The sequence below is a fragment of the Hemiscyllium ocellatum genome, chromosome 37 (assembly GCF_020745735.1).
Source record: "Hemiscyllium ocellatum isolate sHemOce1 chromosome 37, sHemOce1.pat.X.cur, whole genome shotgun sequence".
NCBI classification, from domain to species: Eukaryota; Metazoa; Chordata; class Chondrichthyes; order Orectolobiformes; family Hemiscylliidae; genus Hemiscyllium; species Hemiscyllium ocellatum.
Window position 1 is genome coordinate 15,600,010 of NC_083437.1, and position 21,136 is coordinate 15,621,145.

At 44.2% G+C, this 21,136-nt stretch overlaps 1 protein-coding gene across 1 annotated transcript in view; it reads right to left on the bottom strand.

The window, feature by feature from the left end:
* The window catches only part of p3h1 (prolyl 3-hydroxylase 1), a 37,976-nt gene extending 18,458 nt beyond the window's left edge, over positions 1–19,518 (bottom strand). The window contains exons 1-8 of the mRNA XM_060851835.1: positions 18,958–19,518; positions 11,771–11,923; positions 11,381–11,570; positions 9,864–9,995; positions 9,097–9,236; positions 7,114–7,203; positions 6,940–6,992; positions 5,500–5,621 (exon numbers count right to left, since the gene is read on the bottom strand). Coding sequence (XP_060707818.1) covers positions 5,500–5,621; positions 6,940–6,992; positions 7,114–7,203; positions 9,097–9,236; positions 9,864–9,995; positions 11,381–11,570; positions 11,771–11,923; positions 18,958–19,398 — 1,321 coding nt within the window. The 5' untranslated portion in view covers positions 19,399–19,518. The remainder of the gene's footprint in view (positions 1–5,499; positions 5,622–6,939; positions 6,993–7,113; positions 7,204–9,096; positions 9,237–9,863; positions 9,996–11,380; positions 11,571–11,770; positions 11,924–18,957) is intronic.
* Positions 19,519–21,136: the final 1,618 nt, after the last annotated feature.

Consider the following 21,136-nt stretch of genomic DNA (forward strand, 5'->3'; position numbering starts at 1 on the left):
GGTTCAATCTTATTCCATGCAGCAGTGGGTCAGATTCTATCTTCTCCGAGCTCACAAACTATGTAGAATCCCAACAGTGTGGAAGCAGGCTTTCAGCCCATTGTGTCCACACCGACCCTCCAAACAGCACCCCACACAGACTCAACCCCTACCCTATCCCTGTAACGCTGTATTTCCCATGGCTAATCCACCTAGCCTGCATATAGAGTCATAGAAATGTACAGCATGGAAACAGACCCTTTGGTCCAACCCGTCCATGCCGACCAGATATCCCAACCCAATCTGGTCCCACCTGCCAGCACCCGGCGGGCAATTTAGCATGGCCAATCCACCTAACCTGCACATCTTTGGACTGTAGAAAAAAACCCATATAGACGCAGAGAAAATGTGCAAACTCCACACAGCCAGTCACCCGAGGCTAGAATTGAACCTGGGTCCCTAGTGCCATGAGGCAGCAGTGCTAACCACTGAGCCTCCATATTGCCCCTACAAGGACTGTTGTTTCCAAAACCTTTCTTCCCAAGGTCAATCCCACAACAGAAATAACTGCCAAAGAGAATAACAACAGCTTGAGGACTCCAAATCTTCAAGAGTCATCCCTCGATTATTTCCACGTGAAAGCTTTCATTATCAGAACTAGCACCTCAGCACGTCATGCCTGGTTTAGCTAGAACTGCTGTTAGTCTGTGACATGACAATGATTAAAACAGAAGCAAAACAAAGTGACATGAGCAACATATTAAAACCCCCCACCCCCCAACTTGATCCTGTTTTCTGGTTGGTACTGGGGTTAAAACAGCAGCCCCCAGACATAGTAGGAAGGTTTGCTCTAAATGCTCATAAAGTCTTTCACATTAGGACTGATTTCATGAACCACTCCTCCCCAAACAGCATGAATCAGAGATAACAGAGAGAAAGAAAGCTTATTTATTTTGCACCTCTCACGGGCTCAGAATAACCAACTGCACTGTCTTAAAAATATATTCACTGGATGTGCATGTTGCTGATTTAGTCAGATATAGTTGTGCTTGAGAATATGGCAGGGAGCTGCCTGTTTACTGCAGTCCACGTGCTGAAGATGAACCTACAATGCTGTTAGGGAGGGGGTTCCGGGATTTTAACCCAGCAATTCTGAAAGACCAGCGATATATTTCCAAGACTGGGTGTTGACTGGTTTGGAGATGAATTGCAGGTATTCCCCTGTATCCACTGCAGTTCATGGCCCAGGAAAGCTGACGTGCACTGATGTAGGAATGTAGGGAAACAGGACAGGAAAGCAAGCTTCTACAAGCAGTAACAAGATAACTTATCAAGTTAATCATGAGATAACACTGGTTGAGGATAAATATTGGTCAGGACTCTAGGGGAATCTTCATTCTTCAAAATAGTCAGAGAGTGGAAACAGACCCCTCAGTCCAATCAGTCCATGCCGATCATAATCCCAAACTAAACTAGTCCCATCTGCCTGCGCTTGGCCCACTTACTCCAAGTATTTCTTATTCATGTACATATCCAAACATCTTTTAAACATTATAACTGTACCCGCATCCTCTGGACGGTCATTCCACACACGAACCACTCTCTGTGTAAAATACTTGCCCCTCAAGTCCTTTTTAAAACTTTTTCCTCTCACCTTAAATATATGCCCACTATTTCTGAGCTCCCCCATCCAAGGGAAAAGGCCATTGCTAGTCGCCTTATCTATGCCCCTCATGACTTTATAAACCTCTATAAGGCCACTCCTCAACTTCCTACGCTCCAATGAAAAAGGTCTCAGCCTTTCCCATCTATTTTTATAACTCAAACCATCCATTCCCAGCAACATTCTGGTAAATATTTTCCGAGCCTTCTCCAGTTTAATAATATCGTTCCTGCAGCAGGGTGACCAAAACTGTACACAATACTTCAGAAGACACCTTCCCTCATATCCGATACAACCTCAACATGACTTTCCAACTCCTATATTCAAAGGTCTAAGCAATGAAGGCGAGCATGCCAGCTGCCATCTTAATCACCCTGTCTACATCTGACGCAAACTTTGAAGAATTATGGACCAGAACATTTAGGTGTCTTGGAGTTTTTTACATCCCTTTTTAGGACATAGATGTGCCCTGGGTTTGATATCTCCAGTGAAAGTTGACACTTCAGACAATGCAGCACTCCCCACAGCACTGCTCATTAATGTCAGATTAGGAATGTATGCTCAAAGCCTAGGGAGGGCTTTGAACCCGCAAGCCTTCTGACTCAAAGGCAAGAGCACTACCAACGCAAAGATAGCATTGCTGAAAGAAAGACTTATTTTGTTGAAGCTTTTCATTCCCACATCGGGAAAATTCATGAGAATAACCAATTCAAAGGAAAAACAACCTTTTAAATCTATATGAGAATATGGCCAACATAAAAGGCCCAGGACACTGCAAAAGCAATGTGTCCTGATAACATTCTGGCAACATACAGGATGAGTTGAGTCCCTAACAAAGTTGTTCCAGCAGAGCTATAACCCTATCTGACATCTATGTGACAATGGGGAAATTTGGCCTGTCCACAAAAATTCAATCTGGCCAATTACTCCCCCATCAGTCTACTCTCGATTATCAGTGGAGTGACAGAAGGGTGATCAAAGGGACGACCAAGTGTCACTTGCGCAGGAAGAAGCTGCTCACTGACGCCCAGTTTGGATGTCGCCAGAGCCATTTGGCTCCTGACCTCACGAAGGTCTGTTCACAAAGAGACAAAAGAGTTGACGTCTAGAGGGACAACAAAGCAACAAGTGGCCAAGTGTAGCATCAAAGAGCCCATACAAAACTGGGGTTAATGGGAATCAAAGAGAAAACTCTCTATTGGACTGAATTACACCTGGCACAAAAAAGGATGATATTGATTCCTGAAGGTCCAGGCCATCTCAGCAGGAGTTCACAAGGGTAATGTTCTCGGCTGCTTCATCGGTGATCTTCCCTCCATCTTTAGGTCAGCAGCCTTGTGGGGAGATTCGCTGATGATGACACAACATTTAGCACGATTCACAACTCTTTGTATTTTGAAGCAGTCCATGTAAAGTACAGCAAGGCTGGACAATATCCAAGCCTTGGCTTGTTAAGTAACATGTCATATTTGCACAGCACAAGAGTTAGACAATGAGAGAATCTAACCATTGTCCCTTGATATTCAGTGGTATGACTTCACTCACTTGTGCACTATCAACATTTTGGGGTCTATCTTTGATCAGAGACTGAACTGGACTAGCTATATAAACATTGTGGCTTCAAGAACAGGTCAGAGGCTAGGAACCCAGAAGCAGGTAACCTTCCTCTTGACTCTCAAAACCTGTTCACCATTTACAAGACACCAGTCAGGAGTGTGATGGAATACTCCCCACTTGCCTAGATGGATTCAGCTCCAACAACACTCAAGAAGCTTGATACCATTCGGGACAAAGCAGCCTGCTTAATTGGCACCATATCCACTCGGAGTCATTCACTCCACCACGTACACTCAGTAGCAACATTGTGTACTATCTGCAAGATGCTCTGCAGAATTCTTTTAGATCTTTAGACAGCATCTTCCAAGCTCATAACCACTTCATGACCACTGCCAACTTGTTGGGCAAGGCAACAGAGACGTGCAAACACCACTACCTGCAAGTTCCACTCCAAACTGCACACCATCCTGCGATGTAGAAATATACTGCTATCCTTCAGCATCATTGTGTCGAAATGCTGGACCTCCTTCCCAAACAGCACTGCGAGTCCAACAATGGCAAATACACCACAGTCATTTGAGAAGGCAGCTTGCCACCTTATTCTCAAGGGCAACATGGGATGGGCAAGAATTGTTGTTCAAGCCAGTGAAATCTGCATCCCATGATACATTTCTAATAAAGTGGAGGTAGAGGTGTTGCCAGAGAGAATGCACCAGGTAGATGATCGCTGACAGTTAACTGTGAAGGTTTGTTAAAACTTTGAACCAGGCAAATTGCTCAAAGCATTGCACTGAGAAATGAACCAGAAAATGGCTGTCACTTACTTTGTTGAGATGAAACAGGAACAATATGTGTACACACTCTTCCGGTCCACATTGGGTAGGGTCCCATCTGTGGATTCTATTCAAACAATAGTCCCACACTGCAAGCCAAACTGACAATTTTAAATTGGTTGTCAGCATAATTCCTAACACACTCTGGATTATTTAGCAAATGCTGCCCAATCCAATCCTCAGGCTCTGTGCTATCAAATGACCTTTTAGCTCAACACTGCTGTACTATTTTAGTGACAATTCTCAGATCCATGAGCCTGGGTATCACGGCTCATTGTTGGAAGCACAGGACTACAAAATCACCCTTTGGCCAGACCACAAGCAATGGTTTTTCTAGGCTGCATGATAGCTCAGAGGGTCTGTTCATGCCATTTGACATGCAGATGCATTCAGAGCACACTGACCTTCTGTGCTGGACGTTGCAATTGCTCAGAGGTCTGTACAGCAGCAGAAATAATGAGAGGCAACACAGATGACGAGTGCATACACATGAATTCTAGATGACCACAGAACTAGACTTTGATGTGGTGCTCCAATAGTCCCTACATTGCTGACCTTTCTCCAGTATCACATATGAAGAAGGACCATTTGAGAGGAGGCCTGAGAGCTGGAGCAGGGAGGTAACAGCCAAGTGGTATTATTGCTAGACTATTAATCCAGAAGCTAAGCCTCATATTGGGGGAACCTGGGTTCAAATCCCTCCAGGGTAGAATTTGAATTCAGTTTTTTAAAAAATCTGGAATTTAGAGTCTAATGATGACCATGAATCCATTGTCAATTGGTGCAAAAATCCATCTGGTTCACTAATGTCCTTTCAGGGAGGATATCTGATGTCTTTACCTGGTCTGGCCTACATGTGACTCCAGATCCGAGGCAATGTAATTGACTCCTAACTGCATCTTGGCAATTGGGAGTTGGCAATAAATCCCAGCCCATCCAGAGCCATCTACATCCCGTGAGTAAATAAAAAAAATAGTTTCTGGAATCTATGGATCTATGTGTTAACCACAATCAGGATCCTGAGAGAGGAAATACAGGGAGGCAACAGGTCTTTTTAAGGGAAATGGAGGTTGGGGTGGGGAGCAGAAGGCTGGGAGAGGAAACCTTTATTTGGTACAATTATAACATTTAAAAGGCAACTGAATGAGTATATGAAGGGTTTGAAAGGATATGAGCTAAATGCTGGCAAATGGGACTAGATTAATTTAGGATATCTGTTCAGCATAGATGAGTTGGACCAAAGGGTTTGTTTCTATGCCCTATAAGTCTCTGGAAATGGTTCTGATGTGAGAGAAAGTTTAATTAGCAGAGCACCACAATGAAGCGAGGTAAGGAGCAATGGGCACGCTGGCAATTCCGTCCTCCTCAAGAGGAATCTTCTCTCTCTGGAGTTGGACAGATAAGGCCCAATTCTTACTGGCACTGGCCATGCTTTGACACTAAGCCGGATCAACACGGTGCTCTTACCTTCTCTCACCATCTTCACAATCTCAGACGATTCCTTGGTTTTCTCATCAACCAGATGCTCAATCTCCTTCATCAGGTTTCCAATTTCTTTGCTGATCCGAGCTGCAGTCTCTCGTTCCACCCTGTTTCCAAAGTTGGATTTTTTTTTAACTAAAGAATTGTGAGAAAACACTTTTTTTCCAAAGATCTTCGAACTGCCCTCTTTCCCCTTCTGGAGACAGTGAGTTGTGTTGCAGTAACTCTGGCTTTCATGTTCAAGGTGAAAAGTTGATCTTTTGAGATTGAGCTGTGGACACTGTAATTGGGCTGAGAACTTTTCTGACCAAACCTCCATCCATTAACATTTTCCGGGAATGACTGAAGAACAGGCTGCTTTTTAAACCCCAATTTGTAGCCCAGGGACTGGAAAGTCTTACCATCTGTCAAGATGGCATCAGCTACCCCACCTTAGGCTCAGTGGCCTGAAAGTAGGACCTTCCTTTGTGTGTGCTACCAAGAAATCAGGGCAAAGGACAAGGGCAGTGGCACCATTGGAGTAACATCTGCCTCTGAACCAGATCCCAATAAATTCCACTGTCCAGATGGTAAGCTGCTCAGAATTACAATACATTAGATTCATATGTTTGTCATTTTAGGCCATTCTGGAAGCAACAGTTGGCTGGTCAGACCTCTAGACAAATAAACCTTAACCATTCAAAGCTCTCTAGTCGCTCTTTGTTCTACTTTGGCAGCACAGTGGCTCAGTGGTTAGCACTGCTGTCCCACAGTGCCAGGTACCTAGGTTCGATTGTCTGCGACTGTCTGTGTGGAGTTTGCACATTCTCCCTGTGTGGGTTTCCTCCAGGTGCTCTGGTTTCCTCCCACAATCCAAAGATGTGCTGGTCAGGTGAATTGGCCGTTATAAATTGCCCATAGTTCTAAGTGCATTATTCAGGGGTAAATATAGGGTAGGGGTATGGGTCTGGGTGGGTTACTCTTCGCAGGGTTGGTGTGGACTTGTTGGACTGAAGGGCCTGTCTCCACATTGGAGGGAACCTACTTCTTTTTGTGGTCAGTTTAGAAGGAGTCTCTCCAAGAATTTTTACTCTACTATTTTTGTCCATTTTTCTTCTCTAAAAGCTTGGATCCTGTTAGAGAGACTGAATGTCAGATAAGGAACTCCCTCAATTGTCTTTACCAAAGAAAGTGAAGTATCCCTGCACCAAACACCAGCATTGCCCCAATCTCCCTTACCCTCACATCTGGCATCAGTTACCAGGAGAAGGCTACTGAATAACGGCTCAAGGGGAAAGCATCCTGGTTTCTGAACAGAGGGAAATGGGCAAGATATCTGATTGATGAGGATCACTTAGCAGAACAGGACCAAACAGCAACACAGGTTTCTGACCTGGCATTAATCACCAATTACAACTGGACTTGTGGTGAGACTTTGACTCTTACTTTTGCTTCTCTTTGAGTTTAACTGGCATCACGTCCTCAGGGGTCCACTTGTCCTGAAATAAAGAGAAAGAAGTTTAATTGGAAATGAACTATTGGAAATACTAGAATGAGGTGACATTAAATCCTTATGGCTATTTTCCCAGATGATGCTAAGGCAGCAGACGGGATACTCACTGGATCTATAAAGGTGACTCCAAAGATCTCATTGGCAAAGTACAGTAACTCCTTTTCCAGTAATGAGTTGTTGATGTATCTCTGGATATTCTATCAGAAATGATCAGAAATTGTCAGATCAGACTAAAACACAGTGGGCCTTTGAGGTCATTGCAGGAATTTGATGGCATCTTTAAAAGCACCCGTTGCAGGGAATTGAAAGATCCAAAACATTACTAAATAAAAAGCCTAAAGAACTGTTCATAGAATCATAGAATTCCTACAGTGTGGAAACAAGTCATTGGGCCCAACAAGTCCACATTGACCCTCCGAAGAGTAACCCTCCCAGACCCATTCCCCTACCCTACATTTACCCCTGACATAAACAGAAATTACTGGAAAAACTCAGCACGTCTGGCAGCATCTGGAGAGAAATCAGAGTTACTGTTTCTTGTCCGGAGGAGGAATGGTTAGTAAGTTTACAGATGACACCAAATTGGTGATGTAATGAACAGTGAAGAAGGTTATGTCAGAGTTCAACAGGACCTTGACAATATAGGCCAAGGAGTGGCAGATGGAGTGTAATTTAGATAAATGTGAGGTTAGCATTATGGTAAGGCAAACCAGGGCAGAACTGATATACTTAATGGTAGGGTGGTGGAGAGTATTGTCAAACAAAGAGACCTTGGGGTGCAGATTCGCAGTTCCTTGAAGATGCAAGGATAGCATAGTGAAGAAGGGGTTGGTATGCTTGCCTTTATCGGTCAGTGCATTGAGTATTGAAGTTGGGAGGTCATGTTGCGGCTGCATAGGACATTAGTGAGGCCACTTTTGGAATTCTGCATTTAATTCTGGTCTCCCTACTAAAGGAAACATGTTAAACTTGAAAGGGTTCAGAAAAGATTTACAAAGATGCTGCTGAGGTTGAAGAGTTCGAGCTATAGGGAGAGGCCGGATAGGCTGGGATACTGGAGGCTGAGGAGTGGCCTGATAGAGGTTTATAAAATCGTGAGGGGAATGGATAGGATGAATAGCCAAAGCTTTTCTTTCCCAGGGTAGGAGAATCCAAATTTAGAGGGCATCGGTTTAAGGTGAGAGGGGTAAGATTTAAAAAATACCTGCAGAGCAACATTTTAATGTAGAGTGATGTGTGTACAGAATGAGCTGCCAGAGGAAGTGGTGGAGGCTGGTACAACAACAGCATTTAAAAGGCATCTGGATGGGTACATGAATAGGAAGGGTTTAGAGTGATATGGGCCAAATGCTGGCAAATGGGACGAGATTAATTTAAGATAGCTGGTCAGCATGGATGAGTTGGACCAGCATGGATGAGTGCTGTACAACTCAATGACTCTATGAGCTGAAATGTTAACTCTGATTTCTCTCCAGAGATGATGCCAGGCCTGCTGAGGTTTTCCATCAATTTCTGTTTTTGCTTCCAAAACATTACATTAGGTTTGTGCATACCAGCACTTTCCAGCACTGTCTGTTTTGGGGATCCTGATGCCCTGCCTAGGAAGCACCACACTGGGTTGGGGAGGGAAAAACGTATGTGACACCACAATCATCTTTATCACAGCTTACTTGGGCTACCCCACCCAACTCATACACCGGGCACTGTGCCTATCTGCAGACACTGGCAGTGAGAGGTTGGCAACATCTCTCCCATGTCCACAGGATATCTGCCTAGAACCTCTCACCTAAAATACATCGGAACAAGGAGGATAAAGGAATGGGACTCAAGATGGACACATGAAACTAAATTAATATGGGCATGATGAGAGATACCAGCATTGACTAGTTGGGCCAAATGACCAGGCCAAGATGTTATAATTTGTATGTAATTCTCTTAAAGGCCCCTACTAGGTAGGGAGAGAGATTAAAAGTTCTCAATCCTATGGTTGTAAAAGATACTATATAAATGCCACTGGCTTTTGTTTTTTACTTGAAAGAATATTTAATCTAAGCAAGATATTGGAGCCTCAGTATTTGGAACAGATCTACCTCTCTGTGACTGAGAGATGCGGCCTGTTCTTCTCCCAGTACTGCCTGGTAATACTGTAGGTTCTGGTTCATTACTTCATCATTGGGATAGAAAAGCAAATAGGTTTTGGCACATTCGATAGCCTTGGAGTAGTCTTCAGCTGGAATCAGAATAGAAATAAAGTTGTTCAAAGCTCAGCTTCCAGAATGAGAATGAGTGTTTTAAACGGAAAAGGAAAAGATAATTAAACTCAATAAACCATTTCTTTTTATCTCAACAGCAAAACAGAATAGGAAAGTAAATGTTTGCCACCTTCTATCCCAACTTTCCAAACACAGTTACGACAACTCTTATTCAATAGTTGGTCATGATTTAGGCTGGTAAATGCCAACATTATCCAAATCTATCAGAGCTGATTCACAGAAACAGGCTATTCAGCCCATCATGCCAGTACTAATCAAACAGCTATCCAACTAGCCCCACTGCACTGACCTTTTGCTGTAGACCTTTTTTTTATCAACTATGTCTAATTATACACAAAGCACATTTAATAAAATCTACATGCAGTTTTTTTTTGTAATCATTATTTCTGGTTACATGGCATTTTCAATGACGACAGATGCATTTAATTTACCGACAACATCAGGGTTGGTGACACTTCAACCGTTTGAGAGTGAAAGTTTTTTGGAACCCAACTTGCCAACAAGAGCTAACTCCTCCCTTCCCTGGATCTAGTGAGGTGGCACTGGCCCTTTAAGCTGCATTACCAAGGACACTAGACACTCACTGTTGTAATATGCAAATTGAAGGTAGTCAAAATGGGTGGGCAGGAAGTCATCAATGGGTGTTTCTCTGTCAGGCCGACTCGCCAGCTCTGTCACACAGTTCTGTTTGCAGTTGAGCACCTGGATGTAGTGATCTGAAAGTGAAAACAGATAGCAATTGTGAGTAAGATGTACGTATCACTCCGTAACGCACCAATTCCGATCCATTTGCTCCAGACACATTCAACAACCTTCGCAGAGATTTGGTACATTTCTGAACATGAAGCCGTGGTCACATCTCACGTCAACACTGACATCTCAAGGAGGAGTAGTAAGTGACAATATCAGAGTCATGTCTAAATGTGTGAAAGATAAGTTATCATTACCAAAGCCTAGCTACACCCTGTCAATAAAAGAGGATTGTACATACCACCTCGGATGGCCTATTTCACGTGCACTCTTCAAAGTGATTATTTTGGTCTCTCTACTAGAACAGTTGGAACTGAGCCACACAGACCAAGGAAGTCCCAGGTTCAGCTGTGCCCTGCACTAAGTTTAAAGGTCTTTGTTTGAGAAGCAATTACTTACAACAGCACAATGGCTCAGTGGCTAGCATGGCTGCCTCACAGTACCAGGGACCTGGGTTCAATCCCACACCTGGAGCAACTATCTGTGCGGAGTTTGCATATTCTCCCCACGTCTGTGTGAGTTTCCTCCGGGTACTGCAGTTTCCTCCCACAATCCAAAGATGTGCAGGTTAGGAGGATTGGCCATGGGAAATGTAGGGTTACCCGGACAGGTTGGTGGGTCTGCGTGGGATGTTGTTTAGGAGGGGGTGGTGTGGATTTGATTAGCCAAATGGCCTGCTTCCACACTGTAGGGATTCTATGATTATATCAGTGGCTTGGATCCCAAAGGTGAAATAGAACTTGGACTCCATTGTGTGGAGCCCCACCATTGCATACAAATATAACGATTGGAGTCATGACACAATTGTGCACAACAAGCTCCCATAATCAGCAACGTGGTAATGGTGAGATTTTTGTTAAAAGTCACATTGGCTGAGGGATACGTATTGGCTAGGACACCCAGGAGAACAGTAGGACTCCTCTTGAAACACAGGGTAAAAACAATGACTGCAGATGCTGGAAACCAGATTTTGGATTAGTGGTGCTGGAAGAGCACAGCAGTCCAGGCAGCATCCGAGGAGTAGCAAAATCGACGTTTCGGGCAAAAGCCCTTCATCAGGAATCTTGTAGAGAGAGGAGGAAAACTTCTTCAGTCATGTGATCATTTAAATTCTCCTCCAAGGCGGACAAAGACCTCAATTTAGCCACTCAGTTGCCTCCTCCAACAATGCAGCACTCCGTTTGTACTGCCTTGGAGCATTAACCTGAATTCGGTGTTCAAATCTACAGAGAGGGACTTAAACCCACTGTCTCAGGGGTACAATTGTTATCAAATGAGCTGAAGGTGGAACTGCTGATGAAAGGTTCCTGGACAATATTAACACCTGGAGGGAATGAAATGTAAGTGTTACCTGTTATAGCCTGAAACAGGTCTGCATTGTATTCCATATAACTGTAACCGTCAAAGTTGTATGGACCCTCACAGAGAGCACAACACTCCATATCCGCCTTGAAATATTCCCCTAAAGCATTTTCCAAAAACTCAATTGCTGGCTCAAACTGCTCATCTGAGTAATATCGGACTCCCGTACGGAAAGCTTCCTGAAAAAAAAAATACAATAAAATTGGGATCAACAGAATATCAATAGAAGCTAAAGCACGCACAATATACACCTGCTTTTGAGTTTCTGTACATAAGAGAGATCTCTGGCTGTGCAGGACATTGCGGGCATAGAGTTCAAAGCACCAGTTTTGAAAGTGAGAATGCTAGTTGTAATGTTGGGTCAGTAGCAAGTCTTTACCATGTGGGGCTTGGCTTCCAAGTCCCTGAAGTCGGAATCTTTCACGCCGGCCATCATCCTGTAATACTCCAAATTCTGCCTCATCTCCATGTGTTCAGGGTTCACTACATAGAAGGTGTACGCTGCAGCCACTGCCTTATCCAATTTCTTAATCTGTAACACAAAACGTGTTTTACACACCATCATCAGGGCATCACAGAAAAGAGTATGCAGCCTGTCATAAACGGAGAGGTTTTTCAGTGGAAGGCAATCTGATAAATATTTTTCAATGCTTGATTCACAGTCAGAAATGTTCTGCTGTGAACTCCCTGCCTAGTTTACTGAGCTCAGAAATCAGGCAGTACATGGGTGGCAGTGATGTCATGGTAATCCAGGCTAATGTTCTGGGGACATGGGTTAGAATCCCACTATAACTGATGGCGAAATTTGAAGTCAATTTTTAAAAATTTGTATTGAAAAGAAAGTTAGCAACCAATATTGTAAAAACTCATCAGATTCACTAATGTCCTTTTCAGGAAGGAAATCTGCCATTCTTACCTGGTCTGGCCTACATGTGACTTCAGACCCACAGCAATGTAAGCTGATTCAGTTGCTCTCTGAGTATTGAGGGATGGCAATAAATGTGGAGAAAGATTTAAAAAGGACACAGGGGAATCTTATTTACACAGAGAGTGGTTCGCGCATGGAATGAATGGTCAGAGAAAGGGTGGATGCATGTACAATGTTTCACAGACATTTGGATAAGTACGTGACCAGAAAAGGTTTGAAGGTATATGGGCCAAGTGCAGGCAGGTGGGCCTAGTTTAGTTTGTGACTAGTTTGACCGTTTTCATGCAGTATGACTCTTATGACTCTACGGTGCAGAGTGAGCTACTTCCTAACACAGGCAATAGAAGGAGCTCTCTGAGTGGATTCAACATTCCTGGTTTGGGAAAGTAAAATGGGCCACAGAGGTTTTCCCGTATGGGGCAACCTCAGGATTGAACACTGCTCACACACTCCCCGTGGCACCCCTCAGTGCTGAGGTAAACAAATGAATACTGGCTATTTGGAATCACCCAGCGGCAGAGAGATGGTTCTAGCAAGTAACCCGTGATATCAGTAGGAGGAAAAAGAAAGACAACAGGAATTTCAAACTCGCAAATCAGTCTCATGCTTCAAGCAATATTTTTAAGGAGCTTTAGATTCATTCAGTTCTGCAAGATACAGAAAGAACTGCAATTTGTCATTTGATAGCAGCTTGAATATCAAAATATAACAGAGCACACATCATAGAATGCACATAGTTGAGAAGAACTCTGGTCCAACGAACACAAGCAAGCTCCCAAGTTGGTGAGTCGATGTCTGAAGGATTGGTTAAAAATGTGGGGTTCAAGAAACCTTCTCAATGTGAATAGGGCAGTAAAGAGGCAGAGAGAATTTAGGGGTTGGGACTTCAGGATTGAGATGATGATGGTCTAATTCTTACTTATTCCAGTGAAAATTTGGCAATTTAAACTTCATTCCAAAAAGTGAGCAAAGGTTTGTACTCAACATATTTATGCTTGACTTGAATTGTTTGCAGAACTCAAATCAGTTACAGTGCAGTGTACACCAGCCTGGAATCATGTGCTGACTTCTGACAAGATATATACTGCATTTAGGCTGAAGGTTCCTGTCGATCCATAGCCTGACCTGCAGCACAGTCTGCCATGTTACATCCCACAGCCTGTGTGCAGTGTACGTTTCAGAGATATACCCATGATATCCGTGTACAATTTTGGTCTCCTAACTTGAAAAAGGATGTACTGCAGGGGCTGCAGAGGAGGTTCTCTGGGTTGGTTCTGGATTTGAGAGAGTTGGCTTATGACGAGAGACTGAGTAGACTTTAATTGTACATCTTGGAATTTAGAAGAACGGTGGGGGGGGGTCTTATAGAAACATATAAAATTATGAAGGGAATGGATAAGATAGAAGCTAGGAGGTTGTTTCCACTGGCGAGTGAAACTAGAACCAAGGCATTGCCTCAAAATAAGGCAGAACAGATTTGGGACTGAGTTGAGGAGGAACTTCTTCACCCAAAGGGTTGTGAATTCCCTGCCCAGGGAAGCAGTCGAGGGTACCTCATTGAATGTTTTTAGGGCAAAGATAGATTTTAAAGAAAATAAGGTTATGGTGAGTTGACGAATAAATGGGCCTGAGCCATGATCTTACTGAATGGTGGAGCAGGCTGGAAGGGCTGCTGGAAGGGCTCCTGCTCCTATTACTTATGTTCTTATATCATTACCATATTGTAACAGATGGTATTAAGGCCTCGGATCCGTGTAAGTTGGGGCCACTCGAAGCATGACATGCTGATGCAGTTATGCTCCATAACTGGCAGCAAAGATTCTAGCTCAGGTCAGACAGTGAATGGTAGGTTAGGTTTTGATCTAGCTATTTTCTGCAAATGGTGTGCAACTGTGTGAAATTGATTGCTCAGGAAGGTTCTGACAATTCAGGCTTCTGGCAATGTTTTAATTAGTAACCATAGCATATATGTCTAGTAACTGAAATGACATTGCTATAAGCTAGCAGTGAACCCACCAGGTTACCCACCAAGTATAATGTTTCCACCCTGATATGTCCCCTCGACCACTCTGAACTAGCATCAAATCCCATGCTTCCAGAGTCTCCTGTACAGCTCTGATAGAAACTACAGATCATTACCATGAAGAATAGGAGATTAGATATATTTGGTCAGCAGATTAGGGAGCAATTCATTACTTAACTTTCACAAATACTTTAACAATCTAAGCCCCTTTCTCGGTAACCTCCTTCAGCTCCAGAACCCTCCGGGGTCTCTATGCTCCTCTAGTTCTTGCCTCTAGTACATTTGTGATTTTCTTTGGACTACCATTGGTATCTTCAGTTACCTAGATCCCAACCAATTCTTAATTATGTTTCTCTCTCTAACCCTGTCTTCCTTTAAGACACTCCTTAATAGGCATATCCTTAACTGTGAGGAGAAAATGAGGACTGCAGATGATGAAGATCAGAGCTGAAAATGTGTTGCTGGAAAAGCGCAGCAGGTCAGGCAGCATTCAAAGAGCAGGAAATTCGACGTTTTGGGCATAAGCCCTTCTTCAGGAATGAAGGGCTTATGCCCGAAACGTCGAATTTCCTGTTCCTTGGATGCTGCCTGATCTGCTGCGCATCTTCTTAACTGTGCTTTGGTTCCAAGAAGCCTGACTTGTTGGGATCTTCCTAAGTAATCAATTTCACTCAGTCACACACTATTTGTATGAAATAGTTAAATCAAAACCGGCCATCCACCCTCTCTGTCCTGAGCTGGAATCTTTACTGCTAGTTGAGCGCACTGCTGTATCAGCATGTCATGCTTCAAATCTTCTGTCCTAATGTCTCTTTATGTGACTCAGTCACATTATTGTGTCTGTTTGTTAGCACAAGGAATGGTTTTGGGACAATACAGGAAGACAGAGTATTGTTGCTGTTTCATTTTTTTCCAATGCTTTCTGTCTGGTCGCTTCTAAGATGAAATGTTTACATTGTAGTGGCAGCACAAGAGAAGCTCTCCAGGGGAGGGTCTTGGGGAATGGCTGCTGCAGGTAGTGCCCAGTGTGGCTGTGCCAGGCTGCCTAGCTGTGGGCTCAGGCAAACGCAAGTCCAGGAGGCTCTCATTCTGACATCTACCTTTGCACCTGAAGAATGTGCGGCCAATAACAGATGTGTTTCTTCTGGTGGTTACTGAAATAATTCCACAGAGGCTGGTATCCCTTCACCGCATCACCCTTTATTTACATGTGGAGAGTCCTTGACACTGATCCAGCTCCCTCAGATCCAGCTCTCAGAGCAAACAGAACTCCTGACACTCCTGTTTATGTCTGTCAGCCAGGGCTCCCTGATTGGACCAGATTCACAGCCTCAATCAGGGAACTCATACTCTCTAAGGTCCACCTGGCCGACTTCATTACAATCAGTTCAGTTGCGTGTCTTAACATTTGTCAAGACTGAAGGTTGCAGTAAAGCATGTGACCTTGAAGGGCCTGCCAACAAAGGCAGACACAAAACCTGTCTGACCTTTCCCTAGCCCTGGCTTACCACTCTCCTTCACCTTAACATCTGTTAGTTATGTCCAACCCCCTCTGCTGGGCCCTGTTCTCATTCAGTTTATATTGCAAATGGCCACCATCAAAATCTCTTCTGTCCCACTCAAGTATAGAGCTTGGCTGTTCTTCACTCTCCTCCTGCTCTTTTCGGGAGAAAGTGAGGACTGCAGATGCTGGAGATCAGAGCTGAAAATGTGTTGCTGGAAAAGCGCAGCAGGTCAGGCGGCATCCAAGGAACAGGAGATTCGATGTTTCGGGCATAAGCCCTTCTTCAGGATTCCTGAAGAAGGGCGTATGCCCGAAACATTGAATCTCCTGTTCCTTGGATGCTGCCTGACCTGCTGCGCTTTTCCAGCAACACATTTTCAGCTCCTACTCTTTTCAGCCCTTTTCAAGTTCAGGTTAACTCTCCCTCAGGTTGCTGTCCTAACTCACATCCTTCACTGAAGTTCCTAAACCAGTCTACTAGTCACTCACAGGGAACATCATAATGGAGCCCACACAGAAAGGTCCTTCCATCTGGCAACAGGAATCTGAAGCTACTGAGGTCAACAGGAAAACCTTGATGCATTGCATGAACCATGGACCTTGGAATGTTGCAATCAGTAACTCAGCCACCAAGGATAGTTTTACTTATTAAGTAGGCTTCAAGTGATAGCGGATATCTACCTACATATCTTTTTTGCAGGTTTTGCTGAGATTTTTCAATGTTTAAGAAGCCAAAGAAAGACCCAGGATGTGTTGTAAGAAACTTGCAGCTTTGGAATTGTAGGGGAGAAAATTAAAATAAGTGCAATAGCTACAATTGAAAGTGACTGAAAACAAAAAATGCTGGAAATCACAGCGAGTCAGGCAACATCATGGAGAGAGAGCAAGCTAGCAGAACTCTGATGAAGAGTTAGCAAACTACCTCTCCACAAATGCTGCCTGACCTGTTGTGGTTTCCAGCAGGTTTTGTTATCAGGATGGATCTGTAGTAATTTGCTCCTACGATTGAAGGTGATGTCAACTGGGGCTAAAGTGGGAGGTCATCAGAGGGTTGTGGGGTCAAGTCTCTCATTCGCAGACTTCTACATGAACTCAGGCTGACAGCCTGGTTCAGTCAGAGTGCTGTGGTGTCGGAGGTCCTTTTGCATAAACCTGGTTGCTCTTTTGGGATGTTGGAAGGTATCCCAAGGTACAACTTGGAGATGGTTAGGGATGTGCTCCCACTGCTCTGGTTAATAACCATCCTCAATCAACCTCATTCTTAAAGGCAATCTGGTAGGCGCATAGGAACAGGATTGTTTTTAACCTCTCAAGCCTCTTCAGTCATTCAATTAGTCTGGGGCTGACCTGATGAAGGGCTCCGGCCCGAAATGTCGATTCTCCGGCTCCTCAGATGCTGCTTGACCTGCTGTGCTTTTCCAGCACCACACTCTCAACTCTGATCTCCAGCATCTGCAGTCCTCACTGTTTCCTGTGACTGACCTGTGACCTACTCCATATACCATTCTATACCTTTACCTCATAAACTATAATACTTTCATGATAACAAAAATCTATCCAATCTCAGATACAAATTTAACAATTGACTTGACATTGATGTTGATCTTGCTTGTGTGCCTCACTCTGTCCAAACACCCTATGATCTACCTGTACTGCAAGCACAATCCAACTTTTCACTGTACTTACACACATGCGTAAATAAATCAAAGCATTTTTGAAAGCAAATTTCAAACATCTACCAGCTTTTGTTTTCAGATATGTTTCCTAGGGTCACTCCTAAAGGTTTAAGTCTTTTGGCTAATGGCCCCGATTCAGATTCCCCAAAAGTGTAAAAAAAAAGTTTATTTCAATCTGCCCTTGGGAGTTTTGATCAAAACAGCCCTTTACCCTTCAAAATTCCAGGTCATGCAACACCACCCTGCGGGAGTTTTCAATGTTAGGGCACGATTTTCCGAAGCTGGGAGAAGGATGGATGGAGTTGTTGAAGAATCTGAGGACTGTGTAAAATGATGTGAAGGGAAAACGATGCATTAGGCAGCATAAGGAAGCTGAATAAAATTGCAACGCGCTGAAGGAATTTGCAGCAACCAGCTGGCCAGTGGGAGATAGAAGCTGATTTATTTTAAAAATTTCTTTTCTGACACAGAGTTGGTGAGATTTTACGATGTCCTTGCAAACTGTGGAAGGGAAGCCGCAGGCAGTAAGACAGAGTTACAACTAAGAGCCGGCTTCTACGTGGCACTCAGGCTAATAGTGGGCTTGGCTGGGGGAGGGAGGGACGGGTGGGAGAGAGGCCCAGCTGCAAGGCATGATTAAAACATACTCAACCTATCAACTAGCAGACAGTAAGGCTGGGGCAAGCAACATAATGTACCCCATTCAACACTAAACCAAGCAAGTGGGAAAAGAATAGGGTGTTACTGTCCACAACACACCCCAGCCAAAGCTCAGTGGCAGCTCAGACATTTGTATCAAATCTGACATAACCCTATGGGATGCCACAGGGCGGAGAACAGTTTGTACAATCTGTAGAGTGGAAATAAGAAAACAGAGCATTTGAACTTTCTCTCGACGAGCTGAGAGACCATTGCTGAACCGGGATAAAATAAATAACATTCTTCAGCCCGTGTGTCATTTCCTATATCTGCCGGGCAGGATAGCTGAAAGCATTCCCTACTGTGACACATTCCAGCTCAACTCCAGAAGGTATTTTAATAGCTGGAGGAGTTGGTAGCTTTGATCATGAAGATGGAACCTGCATTTCTCTGCACTAATGCAGCAAGATCGCTTTTAAAATGTCCATACTGTTGGAAGAGACCTTGCTGCATTGGTACAGAGAAATGCAGAGCTGTCACCTGCATCCCCCAACAGCAGCAGCTCTCACTAGTGAGGACAGGAATGTGGTAATCTCCTCCCAAAATTGCAGGAAGAAGCAAGGTGTGAGTTGTTGATATTGCTGTGGGATTTCCAAAACAAAGAGGTGGCCTCATTACAGTAAGAGAGATCAAGATGACTGATTATTGAAAAATGGCTGTATGAATCGGTACCAATACCAGACAGCAAGACATAGACGCGTTTGAAAGCATCTTGGACAATGCGGGTTAACATTACCTTGAAATATGCCATTTGCAGGTAATTGTAGGGGTTCCTCTTCTGGAACTCAAGTAGCATCTCCTCGGAGATCTGATGCATGGAGTAAGGCCCCAGCTTCTCTTCCTCACACTGCTTCAGGCAGTCGGCCTTCTTCAGCACCGTGTTGAAGAAGTTAGTGTCGAAGAAGAAGTTCTGCTCGCTGCTGGAGATGGCAAACCTCGTGTTGTTGTTGCAGAGGGTCCAGCAATGGACCTTAATCCATCGCAGTTTTACTTGGTTCTGCAGGGCCCTCTCCATGTTGATGATGACCCCTTGCCAGTCATTGCGATAGTAGGCCTCCACTGCAGCGCTGAACAGGCGGTCGTATGGTTCCAGTGGTGCCTGGCCTTGCTCCTGTTCTTGGGCCCAGCCCCTGGCAGCCAGGAGGAGGGAGATGGACCAAGAGAGCCAGAGGGCCATGTCTGGAGAGACAGAGACAGCAAGGGGAGAAGGAGAGAGACAGAAAGAGGGAGAGAGGGAGAGACACAGGCACCGCAGCCTGGCGAGGAACACAGTTTCAGATGAAATTCGAACTGGAGAAAGAGCTTCCTCCCTGAAGGTGGAGCCTAGGCCTGTCTCCTCCCTGTAGCCACTCACAACTGCTCACAAACTCTTTAAACACAGAATGCTCATGTCATACGACCAGCATTAAGCTCGGGGGGTGGGATTGAGATGGAATCTCCTGAAATGTGGGAGAAACAAGGACTTACTTCTGAGAGGTTGAATAAAATTCAAGCTACAGGCAGCTGAGGGGGTGGGGGCGGGAAAGGCTTTCAACACATCAATCCACTTTTGCAAATTTCAGTAAAAGTGACCTCTCTGATTGTCTTGTCCCTGTCCCTGACTGCTCCCTTGCTGTCAGATTCCCTCAGACTCAGGACAGTTTGCAATCTTAAACACGCTTTTAAAGTTTTAATAAGTTCCTGTATATTACACGCCCTTGCTCTCCAAGACAGGGAGCTCCTCAGTTTTTATTTTTAAGTTGTCCTGGTGACAGTGGGAGCTCAAAGAGGGTGCAAAAAAAATTAATTTACAAATCTGGCAGGGATTCATATCCCCTAATTTCAAATGTTGCAGGAAGGGTGAAAGGAACTGGGGACCTCTGTCCACTTCACTTAAACAATCCCCATGTTAGTTTTTGGCACTAAGCAGTTTGAAGAGAGCCTCCACTGAAATATACACATGACTTTTCATCTCTTGTTTATATATATCTCTGCTGTAGGGAAAGCCTGACTTTGAAAACAGTTGATTCTGATCGGTGTGGGCTCACTGCTCATGGGGGGAGGGGAACTTGAAACTTAGGAGCTTGGAAATGTAACCCTTTCATTCCCAGTCTGGACTGCCTAGACTTTAACTTTGCCAAGTTGGCACAAGGTGGTATACCTGGCACTGGCAACTCCTTACAGCCTGCAGGAATAAAGGACTGTCCTCCTAAACATGGAGTTTGTGTGTGTGTGTGTGTGCGCACAAGACTGTTTAGTGCCAATGCCTGCCATAGTTAAACACGCTGTTCTGGTACGTGTTCAAGGTTCATGAGAGAGGAACAGTCTTTGAAGTGACTTTGCAGAAGATGTTATTCCTTCATGCCATTCTCCTGCTATTTTTCCACATTCTTGAACATCATTTGTATCTAAATGCCCTCATCCAAAACCCTTTTAAATACCTCAATTAAAACTGCCTCTACCATATATCCAGGCAGTACATTCCATGCTCTTAACTCCTCAATGCATGAAAAAGTTGTTTTCTCAAGCCAACCTTGCTTCTTTAGCATGTCATTTCAAATTTACATCTTCTTGTTCTATTTCCTTTTCCAAGCAGCAGTATTTTCTCCCTGTGCTACTTTGCTCAGCCCACTCACAATTATCAAACTTCCTCTCAGCCTTCTCTCCAAGGAAAACAGTCCTAATCCATCCTCATCACTGAAATTTCTCACCCCGGAACCATTCTAGTCACCACTTCTGTGCTCTCTCCAATGCATTCACATCTTCCTTTAGTGTTGCACCCAGAACTGTCCACTTTATTCCAGCTGAGGTCTAACAAATTCCCAACATTAAGGGGCAGCACGGTGGCTCAATGGTTAGCACTGCTGCTTCACAGCGCCAGGGACCTGGGTTCAATTCCCGACTCGGGCAACTGTCTGTGTGGAGTTTGCACGTTC